The sequence below is a fragment of the Cladophialophora immunda genome (assembly GCF_000835495.1).
Source record: "Cladophialophora immunda strain CBS 83496 unplaced genomic scaffold supercont1.4, whole genome shotgun sequence".
Classification (NCBI taxonomy): domain Eukaryota; kingdom Fungi; phylum Ascomycota; class Eurotiomycetes; order Chaetothyriales; family Herpotrichiellaceae; genus Cladophialophora; species Cladophialophora immunda.
Window position 1 is genome coordinate 1,421,604 of NW_015622544.1, and position 16,036 is coordinate 1,437,639.

The 16,036-nt window shown below is 54.0% G+C and overlaps 6 protein-coding genes across 8 annotated transcripts; 3 read left to right on the forward strand and 3 right to left on the reverse strand.

Annotated features, from left to right (window-relative positions):
* Positions 1-32: 32 nt before the first annotated feature.
* Positions 33-2,223, reverse strand: PV07_06889 (uncharacterized protein). Its single transcript, XM_016393913.1, has one exon. The coding sequence runs from the start codon at positions 2,214-2,216 to the stop codon at positions 141-143; it is 2,076 nt and encodes a 691-aa protein (XP_016247332.1). The 5' UTR covers positions 2,217-2,223; the 3' UTR covers positions 33-140.
* Positions 2,224-2,761: 538 nt separating this feature from the next.
* PV07_06890 lies at positions 2,762-7,668 on the forward strand. 3 transcript variants are annotated; one of them, XM_016393915.1, is made up of 3 exons: positions 2,762-3,612; positions 3,704-6,580; positions 6,650-7,668. In XM_016393915.1, exons 2-3 carry the CDS (start codon positions 4,181-4,183, stop codon positions 7,511-7,513), a joined length of 3,264 nt encoding a protein of 1,087 aa, XP_016247334.1. In that variant the 5' UTR covers positions 2,762-3,612; positions 3,704-4,180; the 3' UTR covers positions 7,514-7,668. The 3 variants fall into 3 exon arrangements, with proteins under 3 accessions (XP_016247334.1, XP_016247333.1, XP_016247335.1); XM_016393914.1 differs by having other exon boundaries at positions 3,855-6,580; XM_016393916.1 differs by lacking the exon at positions 2,762-3,612 and having other exon boundaries at positions 3,634-6,580.
* PV07_06891 (uncharacterized protein) lies at positions 7,520-8,845 on the reverse strand. The gene has a single exon (XM_016393917.1). It carries the CDS (start codon positions 8,543-8,545, stop codon positions 7,682-7,684), a length of 864 nt encoding a protein of 287 aa, XP_016247336.1. The 5' UTR covers positions 8,546-8,845; the 3' UTR covers positions 7,520-7,681.
* A 170-nt stretch (positions 8,846-9,015) lies between these two features.
* Positions 9,016-10,415, forward strand: PV07_06892 (uncharacterized protein). Its single transcript, XM_016393918.1, has one exon. It carries the CDS (start codon positions 9,239-9,241, stop codon positions 9,815-9,817), a length of 579 nt encoding a protein of 192 aa, XP_016247337.1. The 5' UTR covers positions 9,016-9,238; the 3' UTR covers positions 9,818-10,415.
* Positions 10,416-10,603: 188 nt separating this feature from the next.
* PV07_06893 (uncharacterized protein) lies at positions 10,604-12,409 on the forward strand (the record flags this gene model as incomplete). Its single annotated transcript, XM_016393919.1, has 3 exons — positions 10,604-10,726; positions 10,782-10,839; positions 10,893-12,409. 3 exons carry the CDS (start codon positions 10,604-10,606, stop codon positions 12,407-12,409), a joined length of 1,698 nt encoding a protein of 565 aa, XP_016247338.1.
* Positions 12,410-12,611: 202 nt separating this feature from the next.
* Positions 12,612-15,902, reverse strand: PV07_06894 (uncharacterized protein). The gene is made up of 2 exons (XM_016393920.1): positions 14,138-15,902; positions 12,612-14,062 (listed from the first exon to the last, which is right to left on the reverse strand). The coding sequence occupies exons 1-2, from the start codon at positions 15,678-15,680 to the stop codon at positions 12,951-12,953; spliced, it is 2,655 nt and encodes an 884-aa protein (XP_016247339.1). The 5' UTR covers positions 15,681-15,902; the 3' UTR covers positions 12,612-12,950.
* Between the last annotated feature and the right edge of the window lie 134 nt (positions 15,903-16,036).

Below are 16,036 nucleotides of genomic sequence, written 5' to 3' on the forward strand. Positions count from 1 at the left end.
GCAGTGAAAGAGAAAGTATCACGAAGGTTAAACGGAGCAATTCTATTGGTTGCCTTGCCAACTGAACCTCAGTCCGCAGTGCAGAAAACACCTGGTAGATGCGCGTTCATCAAGCGGAATCAAGCATGACATCTACATGTCTAAGCAAGCCAGATCCCTCCTGGCTTGGTTCCCTCCTCTTCAACCTTCTCAACCGCCTCTCCAAACATGATCCCGTGGATGTAAACCGCCCCTCCTACCACGTGGTAGACGCCCTCCTCTCCTTCGATTTCGCGCAAGAGAAAGGGCAACGCACCACCCCACAAAACCCATACCGTGTCCCCTGGTTCGATATGTTCACATGCAGAGCCAACGTAGCCTCGGGCGGTCCGGAACAATCTCCTCTTATTGACGTAAAGCCCGTTGGGAAATGAGAGCTTCTTAAATGCTTCGTGGGACCGTAGTCGTTCGCTCCAGCTAGAGGAATGAGCAGAACTTGGCTCGTGGAGGGGCCTCCCAGCGGCCCACCAATTTTCGAAATCTTGTCTCACTTCCTCATGGGCAGATCCCGGGATTTTGACGTGGCCAAATGTCAGGGCGTGGCAGAAGGCTTCGATACGGCTTTCGGGTTCGAGGTATGGATCGCCCTCTATCTCTGTCGTCGCGTAGTCCCACCAGGAGTTCCAGTCCATTTCTTGGTCAGTACTCGCCTCCGCCTCCGGCGAGGTGGAGTGGCCCACCGAGGTCACCGTCCGGATCTCATCAAAGACGATTCCCCTTAATCCAATGCGCTCGAACTGTCCATAGATGATCAGTCCAGGTTCATCAGGAGGTCTTCCGTAATGAGCTGGGCGGCCTGCGCAAGCGTTGAACGGGGTCTTGCCGCCATGGCCTTCGCTGTTGACGGCATACGCATCACATCCTCGCTGAGGGAGAATATTGTGCAGATCAGTCGCGCACCCGAGTTGGTCAGGATGGACTTGCCAGTCATGCATCCAGGATGGAAACCCAGACTCCTGGCTTGATACCTCATGCTTGCAAGCGCAAGAGAGCACGTCCAGATTCATTTCAGTGTTGATGCAGTATGCCACGGTCCGTCCATAGACCTCCTGTGTACTTCTCTCGTAAGAGATCGGCAATGGATCTATCTGACCCTTTTCGGCCCGAAACTCCTGATGAGACATGTGCCAAAAGGCGTAGACTTTATCGCGAGCATCTGTGCTTCGACTGACCCGCAGCCCCTGAAGGAGAGTGGACAATGGGGCTGACGGAAGAAGGGTCTTCTGTTTGTACCGACTTTCCTGCCACTCCCGGGTTTTCTTGAGAATCTGAAGTCCGCCACGATGGAATGTGGCCGAGGTAGAATCTTCAGCCGCACTCCATGGGATGCTCCAGTATGACAAACCGGAGATGGCTCCCTCGAATATCTCCCACGGGACGACTACCGGGCCTAGATACACGAGGAGATTTTTGGCATGCACCGCTTCCTGGATAACCCAGGATCGACTGAACCAAGGGTCTTCCAGAATGTCCTTGGCTATTTGCTTGGTGAAGAGGTGATGGTCCTCGCTCGGAGGCGGATACAAGTGCGGCTCCTCTGTCATCAGCTTGGCCGTGAATCGGGCGAGCGAGGGAGCGTCTTCGAGCAGGCCGGTCCGTTGCGGGCTAAGAAGCCATGTGAGCATTTGTGAAAACATCCGTGTCTTCTCTCCTCTGATTGCTTTCCCCAACCACACCAGAACGTTCTCCGCCAGGGAAAATATCATGTGCATCAGCTGCACTTGGCTTGCTCTCTCACTCAAGTTGGCCTGGTCAATACAGAGCTGATCGGCCCAGATGGTGCAGAACTCTTTGTAAGCACGGATTGACATAAGGGCGCTGAATAGATTGGATGTAATCTTGACGGCGGTGTTTCCGATGAGGATTTCCTCCTTCTTTTGCGTATCTCGGAGTTGCTGGCCATCAAGGACGACAGTAGGCTCATCCGGGTCAGCCCAAACATACGATAACGCTGTCCAGCGAAGACCTGGGTGATTGGGGTCAGAAGCTAACGCCACCCAGTCGGGGCGTACTGTGACGATGGTCGCTCTGAGAGGGTCCTTGGGGTCGCGAGATGGCACAAGTTTCAAGAGTCGCAACTCCTGGTGTTCTTCGTCCAGTGCCTGATAAGCGTAGGGCCCTGGAGCTGAGCCTGGTGTCGTGCTCCATCCCTTGGTCATTAGAGCCAACGTATCCATGGGGACGCCGACCTTGGCCCGTAGAATATGTGGTTTCTTCCCATGTCGGTACTTGTACCTCTTCAGCTGGCTTGGCAGGGCGCAGTCTGGACCGATCGATACGAGACTAGGTCCTCCATTCGTGACCGACTCGAATCATCCTGCACACCTCACAACTCGACTCTGAAGCAGCCTCCGGCTTTGCAAAGGATCGATCAGGAGTGGCGCATGGTCAAAGCGACAAAGAGCTCCGCTAACAGCCTCGGTAGTATATACCAAAGCTGTACTTGTGGAGATGAATCTTGTCTACAGCGGTCTGGGAGCCATCTCGCCTCAGGATACAGGATCCAGGAATGATCGCAGCAGTGAAGACAACGCCTCCATTCGATTATATAGATCCGTCGTCGTGAAATAGGGGACGAAGGAGGGGGGGGGGGAAGTAGGGCTAGGGCGGCATCACTTTCGTCCCAAAATGGCGACCGTTTCATTGCTGGTCTTGGCGCGACATTTGTCCTCTCTCCCATTGCATCTCAGGCTCTCTAAAAGCGAAGGTCCAGATATAGAAAGTCTCTCTTTGCTTAATTTCGGCCACACAGCAATCTTCACAGGGCTCACAGGCTGAGCAGGTCACTGCCCCTCAGCACCTGATAGAGCATGGCCCCAAAGAAGAAAAAGAAGCCTGCAGCGAACCCTGCTCGAGGGTTTGCTACGACTTCTGTACCTTCTAAATCTAAAGCCGTCGACGAGCCCGATAAGGGTTTGGTTAGCGTCGATGATACTGCCTCAGGGGCAGGCACTGGTGCTAAACCCACAGCACCTATCAAACACGAGAACGCGGTGTCGAGCAATGGCGAACAGGCTGTACAAGGTTTAAAGATCCAAGATATGACTCCCGAAGAGTTTGAAGCTCATCTGGAAGACTCTGAGCTGGAGGGAGTACTCTCCAAGTACGCTACACGATGCATTGCTGATGCTCGCCGTCAAGTCGCCAGGCTAGAAACCGAACGGCGTCAACTGCGTCCGCAAGCGCAAAAATTATCAACATACAACTGGCTGCCGGACGAGACAGTGGACAGTCTCTTTGATATGGATGCCCATGGTAGGAGCCCTGTATCGTCGGCATCTAGGGGCGTTGAGATTCCTGTCGATGAGGAGAAACTCTTGCTCGACCTGTGGAGTTTGGAGAGAGTCTTGGTGTCATTGAAATTTCCAAGAGTCTCTAAAGCACTTGCCCATATTGCTGAAACTGCCCTTCTAGGACAGCTAAGGAGCATCCCCGATTTCCTGCCCGGCCTGTCTGAGGCTTTGCAATGGTACGCCTCTAAGACGCCTGAGGGCGAACTCACGAACTATGAACAGACTACAGGCCCAACGACTGGATTGAGCGGTGATAGCACCCCACTCCAGATGACATCTGGTGAGTGAGAGAGGGCCCGATATTCGAATTTGCGCAGATGTCCTTTGTGCCTTACTATGTCAACAAGGCAGACCAATAACGGCGTTTCAAGATTCCCCTGCCTCGCGCAAGTATATGTGACGTCGCGATATCTTGCCGTCCTATTTCCATCTCAGATCGGTGCCTTTGATCTTAGTCGAACCCCAATTTACCCCTTTCGCAATCTTGAGCTGCATGTACCAACAGGACTAACAAAGACACAGAGCCGCCGACCGCGAACCAAAGTAGACAAAGTCCAGCATCCACGCCCGCAGGAGTTTCAGAAGCGGAGGAAGACTCATCATCGAGCCCAGAGTCTTCAGAATCTGAAGAAGACAACGACCCTGCCAAACTAATTGAGAAATCTGTTCAAATCCAACGACGACTCTGGGAGGCGCAGAACGAGGATGCCAACGATATTGCGAAGGCGGGGAAAAGAAGGGAAAGGCGCATCGCTAAATTGCAGCGTAATTTGCAACAGCTGCGTCGTGATCCTCTGTTGGATAAGCAAGAGGAAGAAGCTGCGTGGGAAATCATCTTGACTCAACTCATGGAAGCACGTCAACAGTACCTGCGTGTTGCTGCTACAAAGCGGCGGAAGGAGAAGCAAGCCGCTGTTCAACAGAACATCGACGATGATACCGTGATCAAGAAGCCTGGATCAGAGGACAACGGACTAACCGCTGCTGACGACGATGATGCTCTTCTGGGTGGTATGTTTGGAGAATCCGAAGACACCATTGTCTCTGAACGAAACCAACCAGCATCTGAGAACTCGATCAGACTGCTAGACTTCGGAAAATGGTCGGGACTGTCACCAAAGAGACTTCTTGATGAAGTCTGCAGAGGCCGTGATTCGAGATGTCGGATACAGATCAGAACTTTGCAGCAAACCTCACACTCTACAAGACACAAATTACAGATTTCTTGGACAGCCGATACCATGGCCGAGGCTAGCACGACGTTGGCATTACCATCCGAAGTCTCTGCTCAGGTTAATGAGCGTTTTTGGGAATTGGAGATGAGAGGCGTTGCAGCAGCGGGTACCACCCAGTCGGAGGCTTATATCTGCACTCTTGGCCTGTTTCTGGTGTCAACACTCGGTGCCAGCGAGCAGAAAGCAATAAGCCGTCTGCCGACTGTATGGAGAGATGTGGTGAAAGACTTGGGCGACACCAAAGAAAGACTTGTCAACGAAGAACGAAAGGAAACTTTACGGAGGCTGCGAGCCCTCATCTCTGAAACACAGGACAGACTGAGCCAGCGACAAAGCAAACTACCCAGCAAGGACCGATCTGAGGCCTGCAGCATTGCCGGTGACCGCCGCCGAGCTCGAGCACCTGTCATTGTGAATTGGAGTCCAGAACAAGTCTCCACGGAATGGAATACCCGCACCTCTCGTCCATCTTTTCGCGAAATGCTTCAAGTACGCCAAGAGCTCCCTGTTCACCAGTACAAAGACCGAATTCTCTCTTGCATTGCCGAACACGCCGTGAGTGTTATCTGCGCAGAGACCGGTGCCGGCAAATCGTCTGGAATTCCGGTATTGCTTTTGGAGCAAGAGTTTTGCGCCTCCCGGGACTATCGCATCCTTGTAACACAGCCAAGGAGAATATCGGCCATCACTCTCGCTAGACGCGTTTCTCAGGAGCTTGGGGAGAACCGGAACGACATCGGTACCAACCGATCACTTGTCGGCTATGCTATTCGGTTAGAGAGCAAGACGAGCAGCACCACGCGAATCACCTATGCAACGACCGGCGTACTGCTGAGGATGTTGGAGGAATCTCCAAATCTCAATGATCTGGACTGCCTCATTCTAGACGAAGTACACGAGCGTACGATGGATTTGGACCTGCTATTTATCGCGTTGCAGAAGTTGCTAAAACGCCGGAGTACATTGAAGATCGTTCTCATGTCGGCTACAGTGGATGCTAAAAAGTTCTCGGACTACTTTGGCGGCGCTCCAGTGTTAGACCTCCCCGGAAGGACGTTTCCAGTTGAGGTGGGATTCCTGGAGGATGCAGTCGAGGCCACCACCGACCTTGCGGGCGTGAAAGAAAAAGACCCGGCAATCCAGGACGAGGACCAAGACTGGAATGATTACTACGGAAACGATAAGGGGCGACCTATCATTGCCCAACCAGAGAAGTATAGTAGCCAGACCCAACAGACGATTTCCAACATGGACGAATATCACATCGACTATAGTCTCATCGCAAAACTCGCCGCCTCCATTGCCAGCAAACCACGTTACGCGAAGTATAGCAGCGCGATCCTGATCTTCATGCCGGGGATAGGCGAAATGCGGCGTTTGCACAATCTCCTCCTCTCAATGGACACGTTCAGCAAAGATTGGATCGTGCACCTCTTGCATTCGACCTTCTCAACAGAGGAGCTCGAACGAGCGTTTGAACGTCCGCCGAAAGGGCAAAGAAAGATTGTGATCGCAACCAACATTGCCGAGACCGGGATAACCATTCCAGACGTAACGGCGGTGATCGACACGTGCAAGGAGAAAATCATGCGCTTTGACGAACGACGCCAGCTCTCGCGGCTGACGGAAGGATTCATTTCTCGCTCCTCTGCGCGTCAGCGAAGAGGTCGGGCCGCGCGTGTTCAGGAAGGTCTCTGCTTCCACCTCGTCACCAAGCATCGTTACGACAACCTGATGCTTGAGCAGCAAGTCCCCGAAATGTTGCGGCTGAGTCTGCAAGATCCGATCCTGCGAATCAAGGTGTGGAACCTAGGGTCGATTGAGGAGACTCTGAACGCGGCGATCGAGCCGCCTTCGAGAAAGAACGTGCTCAGAGCGATCGACAAGTTGAAAGACGCGGGAGCATTAGCGAAGAACGAGACGTTGACGCCGCTGGGGCAGCAGATTGCGAGATTGCCCTTGGAGGTGCTGTTGGCGAAGCTGGCGATCTTTGGCGTCATTTTCCAATGCCTGGTGAGTTGCAAACCGGAGAACGAATTGGTTTCTGATCCGAGAGTTGTTTCTAACTTTTGTCTGCGTAAGGATCCCATCCTGGCTATCATATCTCTCCTGACCTCCAAGTCGCCGTTCCTGCAGATTCCTACATCTGGTTCGCAAGGCGACGCAAGACATGCATTCAGCAGAGGCGACTCCGACCTGCTCTCCTCGCTAAACGCCTACGAAGGTTGGAAGAAAGCCAAAGCGGCTCGGACGGCCCCGGAGTTCTGCCGCAAGAACCACATCAGCGACCAGACGATGGGACAAGTCGAAATGCAAAAGATCCAGCTGCTCGTGTACCTCGTTGACGCCGGGCTGGTGACGCTGGAGCCGGAGGAACGAGCAACCCTGAACCGGGCCCGAACGTATTCTTCCGGACGTGGCGGTCTTCCATCCTACACCATCCCCGCGCGCTACAACCAGACCGTACCGGACCGGGCGCTCAGTGCGATTATCGCCGTGGCGCTGTATCCCCGGATCCTAATGCGCGAAGGCAAAGGCTGGCGCAACGTGTACACAAACCAGATGGTCTCGCTGACGCCGCGGTCCGTCAACCACCCTTCGCACGCCCCCAAGGCGCCGCGCTGGCTCTCCTTCTACGAGGCCATGCAAAACACCCGCAGCGGCTCCCTCAACGTCTTTGAAACGTCTGCCATCCCCGAGTCCGCGCTCGCGATCCTGCTGGGCGCAGAGGCCGAGTTCAAATTCTTTGCGGGCGTCTTGGTCTTGGATGGCGGCAAGGTGAGGCTTTCGGTCCGGCGGTGGAGGGAGCTGATGGCGCTGAAGATTTTAAGGGAGAGGGTGTTGGGCACGCTGGAGAAGTGTTATGACAGACCTGCTGAGGTGGGGGAGGAGGGTAGAATATGGTTGGATATGTGGTTGAAGATCGAGGCGGCACAGGAGGCCTAGTTGGTTGGATTTGAGACGCGTTGTATTCCAGGACATCTGTCTCTTGCTGGTCAGCCCGCTCAGTCGGGCTTCAAGCAGCTTCTTCTCATGTCTGCGCAACTATATGCCGTAGATGTATGACTATCTTGGCTCGCTGGCATCCGAGGTAGTTTCACAGTCTCTCAACGCTCATCTAAGTAAATAACCTCCATCAACAGGCAAGGGAACTCCAGTGATCCAACCCGCCTCGTCGCTCGCCAAAAACACCGCCGCCTTCGCCACGTCCTCCACCTTGCCCAGTTTCTGCCCGAATGGATGCTTCCCTTCAATGTCCTGCAACTCCTGCGGCTGGCCCTGTAGGTTCTGCGTCATGCTTGTTTCTAGAAAGCCCGGGCAGAGAGCGTTGCAGTGGATCAAATCCTTGGCATAGTCCAGCGCAATTTGCTTGGTCAACATGACGGCAGCGCCCTTGGACGTGCAGTAAGACGGGGTCCCGTAGAAGGGGACGAGCCCCTGGACGGAGGCGGTGTTGACGATCCACCCCCTGGAGGAGTACACCTGAGGCTGCCCGTCCAGCATTTGCTTGAGGGCGTATTTGCAGCCCAGGAACATGCCCTTTGCGTTGATGGCCATGGTCTTGTCGTAGTCCTCCTCGCTCGTCTCGTGGCACCGGAGGGGGCGGAGGTGCGTGCTCTCCACGCTGACGCCGGCGTTGTTCACCATGATGTCCACCCTCTTGTATCGCTGCACACAGGCTCGAATGGCGAGTTCCATGTCTCGCGCCCGCGTGACGTCCGCCTTGTGGTAAGTGGCCTCGCCTCCCATGTGACGGATGCGCTCGTGCGTCCCTGGCTGGCCGGTGACGCGGTTGTGGAAGTCATCTGCGCGCTGAGTGGAAGGGTTGATCGCGTTGCGCGGGGTTGGGTACAGGTCAATGCAGAAAACCGAAGCGCCTTCCGCGGCGAGGGCGAGGCAGATGGCTTGGCCAAGTCCGGAGCTGGAGCCGGTGACAATGGCCACGCGACCCTGCAGACGGCCTGAGGGGGAGGTCATGGTGCTGGAGACTGCATAGAGGGGAAAGAGAGAAGGGGGAAGAGTAATAGAGACGAGTCTACCTTGTGATGAAGGAGTAAAACACGGCTAGGATAGAGTATCGATCAAGGGGACAGCATTTTATGATATCACAACGATCGTCAGGAGAGCATCCATAGGCGCGCTTGCAACGCTCAGCTCCGGAATCTCATGCATCTCGACAACGCACAAGACACGGTACTTGAGGCTGAACACGGGAGAAGACATAAGATGATAGGTTGATGGATGGTTCGAAGAGGCGGAGAATGGAGCGACACCAAGATGCGCTGGAGACATGGCCCGCAGCCTTCGGGCCGGAGTAACCTTTGTCCCTTGCCTGGTGTGCATCCATCGGCGCTGACCATCACGGCTACTGCACGTCTCAATCCGTGATGACTACATAACCGAATGCTTGAACCTTGACACACTGGCGGCTGAGAGGCAAATATCATATTATCAAACAGATTTTCGACGCTCTGTACTCCCGAGGGTGCGGAAGCATACCCATTCCAGCCGGCTAAGCTGCCTATTCAAGTAAGACCAATGCTCGGACTCAATGCCGCTGAGCAGCTCGGCAGCTCCAGGACTTCAAGTTCTTCGTCAAGAACTTGTTTCCGTTGATATTCCGCCTCGAAGAGGGCCAACCTCGCTTTCTTGCAATTGGTCATGTAAGCGATGCTTGCGTGCCGCCCGCTGAGGCGGTTGCACCTCTGTACAGTATTCCAACATGAGACCAAATTCTCCCGCAACACCCTTCTTACTTCCACCTTCAGCACCTTCGCTGGGCGGTCTCACAAGTCGGGCAACCACCTTCCGCCGCGCCCAACCTTACCAGACGCTGATATCAAACATACCTATGTCAAAGGCACTGGACCCGGCGGTCAGAAGATCAACAAGACCAACTCGGCCGCCCAGTTGACACACATTCCAACTGGCATTGTTGTCAAGTGTCAAGCCACGCGCAGCAGAAGTCAAAATCACACCATAGCCAAGAGGATTCTTGCTGAGAAAGTGGAGATGTTGGAGAAGGGTGAGGAAAGCCGGGCGGCCAAAGTTGTGGAGAGAAAGCAGCGCAAGAAGAGGAGCGCGGACAAGAAGAAGCGCAGGAAATACAGGCGGCTGGCAGACGAGAAGCTGGGGCGTCAAGGGGAAGTATATGCCGAAGAAGACGATGATGCGGAGGAAGACCCGAACGAAGAGCGGGAGGGACGACCGTCGATTCAAGCAGAGACCAGCCATATGCCAAGAGGGTGAGCGATACATGGACACCGACTCCTTCGATCCACGTGCCGTCAACCTATCTTGGCGGGATACTCAGCCTCGCGCACATACACACTCCTCAGCCTTGTGTTCGAAAGCGCACAGATCTCTTTCCACACGCAAAAAAAGGGTACACACCGCCGACTCAAAATGCAAAAACTCTAATTCAAGCCCAACTCCCCGGTGGGAGTTGAGGTTGAATCGAGGTAAAACTCCCTTGAAGGAGGAGTTTTTTCCGTCGTTTCGTCAGGTTCTCTCCGGCCTCGGACAACCCACGTTTAGGGAGCCGTATTTGGCGCGGAACCCCCTGTACCTCCTTTTGGGTAGCTACAGGTGTCAGGGCAGTTACTTTCTAGGATTCGCGTAACTCCCAAGAGAAGCAGTCTCATGCCTGGTGGCCACACCCTAACGCCTTGACTAGCTCGTCGTCTGGCCAACATCGGTGTTAGCCATCAGAGATCAGGACCCGGGATAGACATGGGAATTGTTGACAGGAATTGTGGTTAAAAAATATGTATACTTTTATTTTGGGTTCTGCCAGACCAACCGCTGGTTCGGGACCCACGGTCACGGGTTGAAGAGTGAATTACCAGACGCGCCGTCCCTACCCCCTCGCTGCAGGACACGTTCACATTGTCTGTCTGCAGGCAATTTCGGCAGTCAAGGACGTCCTCTATTGTGACAGTCAAGATGCTCGGCTCACGAGCCATGAAGGTTTGTCTGTTGTGCTTGCTTATACTTGTCCCTCTGACGTTCATTTGCCTCGTCCTCGTTCTCGAGATGCCTGTGTTGCCCACGTCCACGATTCCCAGCGTTGATGCCTGGATCGGCCTCAAGCACCTCCTGCGGAAGCTGATGGAGGAGGACAATGTCTTCATACCGGCCAGTCATCCTCACTTGCATGTAGGGCCACATCGTCGATCCTTCTTCATCTCCTGAAAGTCTGAGTCCTCGATAGTATGCCGGACGATGGATGCCCACCGCGAACCAACTCCGGAGAGATGCAGCATTTCCAGGTCAGTGGGCGAGTCAATGCAAAGAGCAACGGAAGGACTGAGTCTCGGAGCAGGTTCTTATGTCGAGATGATGATAGCAAACACCAGCTCTCTCTACATATCTCTGAACAATCTCAACTCGGCATCCAAACAACAGACCGAACGTCTGGAGGCAAGGGATATCCACCATTCCGAGTTCCGGTTGACCAGCGCCAGAGCCTCAGACCCCGTCAGTCTCGTGGTAGCGATCGAAGGCCAAGACACATACTGGGTAGAAGCCGCTGGCTTGGTGGTCCCAATTGTCAGGCATCTTAATTCACAGGAGACGTACAGGGTCAGACTCACATACATGGGAGGTCCGAATAGCACCAGTGGAGTGCTCGAGTTTGAAGGCATTTGGCTCGACAAAGGCACACCTGCAGAAACTAGTACAGCTTCATCAACCTCGAACGAAACATCCTCGCTAGCAAGACTCCTTCCTTTTGGCGAAAGCCTCGACAAACCTTCACATAATGAAGAGGATGTACCATGGCGAGGGAGGAAAGTGGTCGAGATAGTAACGTCGGAGGGTTCGCTCTCGGCCATGAACTATCTGCCACCGACGTCGCAGAGTGACTTGGACGACGGAGGAGACTATTGGTACAAGGAGCTGGACACAGTGATCTTGGACACCACGGGAATCGGGCTGCTGCCAACAACAGAGTCAGGATTGAGTGTCAGGGATCAATTCTTCCGCGCAGGCCCTCCAGGAACCACGGCATTTGCACGTCCCTGGAATTTCAAGCTGTACCGGCCCTCGGTGCTGCTCCTCCAGCTCGGACTCGTGGATTTTGCCGCCTTCTTCTCCTCTCATGCCACGGGGAAGCCCGTCAACAAGCACGCCCTGGCCAAGTTCACCAACGAGTTCGTTGACGCGTATGTGAAATTGATCCAAGCGATCCGGGCCAATGCGTACCCGTTCAACCCCATGGCAACGGCGGCGACAGCGCGAGCGACGACGGGAATGGCCAGTGACTTGGACAACGACGACTCTGACGACGACGGCAGCTACATCTACAACTCTGCGCCGTCCACCCTCTCAATCTTCCTGCTCACTCCGTTCTCCGCGGCGCGGCACTCGGTGACCAAGAAACTTAAGCTCGATAGGGTCATCTCCAACGCCATCGCCCAGGTGGTATCGACCGTGCAAGCCCAAGGGGACAAGTCGACGTTCTGGATCGACACGACCGGCTGGCTTGACGCGGAGACGGATTTTGAGACTCGTCGCCCCAGTTCGAATTCGTCCGAGCAATCACCACCATTACCACCACCGTCGCCGCCATCATCATCATCTTCTTCACCGGCGATATCATCTGTGCTCAACAGCGCCGGAATGTCCAAGGTCGCAACTCTCCTCGCAGACCACCTCTGCCCGTATATCGCGGCACCGTCAATGAGATCACCCGCAGGGACGGCACCACCGGGGGAGCCGTGCCCCTTTGATCGATACGACAATTACCTCGGCAACGTCTATCTGCCCAAGGACGTCGACTTCGACCGAGCCCTCCTGGAACACAAGATCGAGTTGATCAAGCACAAGTTCAACTTGTAGGCAGGCGGAAAGGGTTAAAAAAAAAAGGCAAATGATGGAGGGTGTTTGCGACTCGAAACAGGGCCCCTTTTGTCGAAAGGAAGGACCCAGACACACAAAAATGGCGGGAACGGGGCCAAAAGAAAAGGTTCTTGTATCACGGCTGAGAATCTATCTACTCGATGGAACAAGCTTGTCCGCATATCGGATTTGCTTGCAGGCTTGTTACTTCAAATAGAGATACCAGGAGAGCACATGGGTGTTGCCACCGCTGCAACACAACGTCAGGCCCGCGCCCATGGAGACCAGGACTAGATGTTCTTTTGCAGAATATTGTGATTGAGATGATTGTTTACACCGTATATCAGTTGCTACCGCTGCGGGTATACTGTCTCATAAAGGCTTTCCCATGCTGTCTCATCAATGGACATGTTACACACTTGTTAGCCGTCCTACTGAGGACGGGAGGAGCAAGAGAGCCAGGCAGGCAATCCATGCTATTCCAAATTTCCGGGCTCTGTTTAATCCAACAAACAATGACAATTGTAAACACGCACTGGGCTCAATCTTTAAGTCCACTCGGCCTTGTCCGCTCCGAGTCTCTTGAGCCGTCCTCGCCTTCTAGAGTGACGATTTTTCGACTTAGAAGGAGCCGCAGTTCCGGTGTGATGACTCTTTCTTTGGCCTTTTCAGCCTCCTTTGCTTTCGCTGGTTGTTGAGGGCCCCGTCGGGCCGGACTTGTGGGCGGATTTTGGGCCTGAAGTGGGTGTGATGATGTGCTCGAGGCGACGCCTGACGCTGATGCGGCCGGATTTGTCTCTTGTCCAGCACCTGGTTTCCTCTGTCGCAGTTCCGCGTCACTCTGGCCAGCATTTGGCGGGGGGAAAGCATCTTTGCGGTCGATTGTCTCGACCGTCTTCTCGAACCTCTTGAATAGCCCCTCAGCTCTCCACAGAATGTCTTGAAGTTCAATCGTCCCGCTCAGCTCATTAATGTACTTCAGAACTTCGTCAAAGTGCTTGAGATGGTCCATAATAACATCGCGATGCTTTTCGAGAATTGCCATTGCAATGAAAAGGTGAAACTGGGAGGAATAATAGTCCGTCCACAGTGACTCCCACAGCCTGAGAGTGTCGGACCATTCAAACTCCCTCTTATACCAAACAAGCAACATTCTAAAGAAGAAAAAGAAATTTGTAGAATCTGCCGACTGAAGGTGGAGGTATAGTTTCGGGTCGAGGAGTTGGACTAACTGGTCGAGTGTGTTGAGTTGGGAGCGCATTCCCACTTGTGAGCGGACGAAGTTTCGCGACATCCTGCGCATAAACTGCACGAAAGCCCAGAAAGCGACGGCATCATCTTGGAAGACGGCGTAGAGAGGTGAGAGGAGGTCGGACATGCCTTGAACGTAACCCAGATTTTGGGGATGCGGGTTTTGGGTCCGGTAGCGTTGTGGTTGCGAGGAAGAGGACGATTTTTGAGGGCTTGTGGCGGTAGAAGAGGAGGGAGGTGTGTCGTATTCGAGGTAGGTCAAGAGCATATCCTTTAACTGCTCCATATGCACGTTTGTGCCGGGTCCATTGGGGTTGAAAAAAGGTGAGGTTGGGTCTGGGTGAGGGATATCTTCGCCTGCGAAGAGGGGGATATGACGGTCGGTGCGGTGCACATCCTTTTCTACATGTCGCGTGGCCAGGTCAGTTGGGATCGTAAGTATGAAGAAACAAGGACCCGGGGGACATTCAGGCTTACCGATTCGAACCTTCTGCTCCTTCCACCATTCGTCCTGTTCGGGCGTGGCATCGCCATCGATCATTCTGTCCCACCAGGCACCTTTCAGTTGAATATATTCGTCTCGTTTTCTGTTCATGAGAGCATGCCGTTCTTCCTCCGTACTGTCCCACTCGTACACTCCCAATAGAAAAGGCCATGCCTCTTTTCTTACACCGTCCTCAGGGTCCAGCCCGCCGTGGAAGATTCGCTCCTTGACCTCTTCCACCGTGACTTGCAATTTGCCCTTTGAATCGAAAAAGGACTTCCACTCTTTCATGTCGACAGGGCGCCTCTTGCTGTCGGCCAAGGTCATTCGTGCAGCCTCCATGTCCAGAATCTCAAAGTCTCCCACGCTGGTCTCTTCCGAGTCCAAGACATCTCGTGCAGTCCATATTCTCTGCCTCCTCTCACGCTCGCTTTGCTCTGCAATGCTCATGGCCCATCGTGCCAAGTATAACTTTGCACTGTCAAATTCATCCTGCAGAGTCTGAATCTCAGGATTCTGGATGAGTCGTCGCACTTGCGGAGGCAGGTTCTTGTTATTAGCAAGGTCTTCCGCAGTCCGTCGAGTAAACGTTGTGACTTTGGACAGTTGCTCCAAGATCTTCCACCTAGTTTCTTTGAGTGCCTTTGTGAAAGGATCCATCCCTGGGCCTGATGGTTTCTTCTGCTCGGGTTTCTTGGATGTTGATGCTTCACTCTTGCGTCTTGCTTGTTCGAGCGACTTTCGACCTTGGCCGAAGCCAACACGATCTTCTTCAGAAGGGTCGATGAGGTATATTGATGGCTCTGCAGTGCTCCTTTCAACAGTCACATATCTCTTCAGCCACCTAAGCACTTCGTCACCGCCCCAAAACAGGTCGCCGCTTTCTCCAAAGGGGTCGAATGACTCCCGTGCTCTTTTTTTCTTTTGTAGTATTGTGCTTTCGCATTCCGAGTCATGGAAAAATAACGCAGGTAAGCTCGAACCGGCACGGGTGTTGATGACTATGCTGCCATACCACCAGCCTAGACTTGGCGGACGGACGTGGATGGAGTATATGCTGGAGAGAGGTAGCGAGAACGCATATGGTCCGACGGGGGATTCGTCAAAGGTGGTCGCAAGAGGGAGAGGAGGGACCAAATAACTTTGTCTAGGAGGAGATTCGCCGTCCTTCATGTCCACCTTCACGTACGTGCTCAGGTCATCCTGTGCCAGCGAGGCTTCGGGGACCCAAGCCAACAGATATGAAGACGCGTTTGTTTTCTTCTTGGACGAGGAGTCGGCGGAGGTGGGTCGTTGGCCGTCGTCGGCGAGAGCGGGCGACTTCTGCTGGACCAAGGCGATAAAGCCGGGGATGTTGTCTTTGGCCGAGGGCGACGGGTGCACGTAAACCTTGCTTTTGGAGAAGAGCAGTTTCACACCTTTGGTGGCAGAGGCATGGGTGATTGTGTTGTAGCCCCCTTCTTCGTCGTCCGAGAGGTCATAGAAGGAGGCCGATGGCGAAGGCGCCTCTGGCCTGGAGGATGATCCCGAAGTCATTGGGTTGCTTGTCTCTGGCAGAATTTGCGCTGGTCTGCGTACGATTGCATATTCCAGTGGCTGAAAGGCAGAGGGATGCCACCACCAATGGCCGGACAAGTGTGTATATAGTTGAGAATGTTCAACAGGTGGCGGTGCACTGGCCGAATTCCTGATGCCTGGGAGAGGGAGCAGCAGCTGACGTCGGTGCTACGCATGTGAGGTGAGGGGCGAGGGGCGAAGAGCGAGAGGCGGATGGGAGGGGCACTACAAGTGGCAGGCCCTAGTAGCATCGACGTCCCCCGCAGTCTCAGTAGCTAGCATATACGAGCAGCTCACAGGACTTGAAGGCGCTAAGCACGGGGACAAAGTTGGTG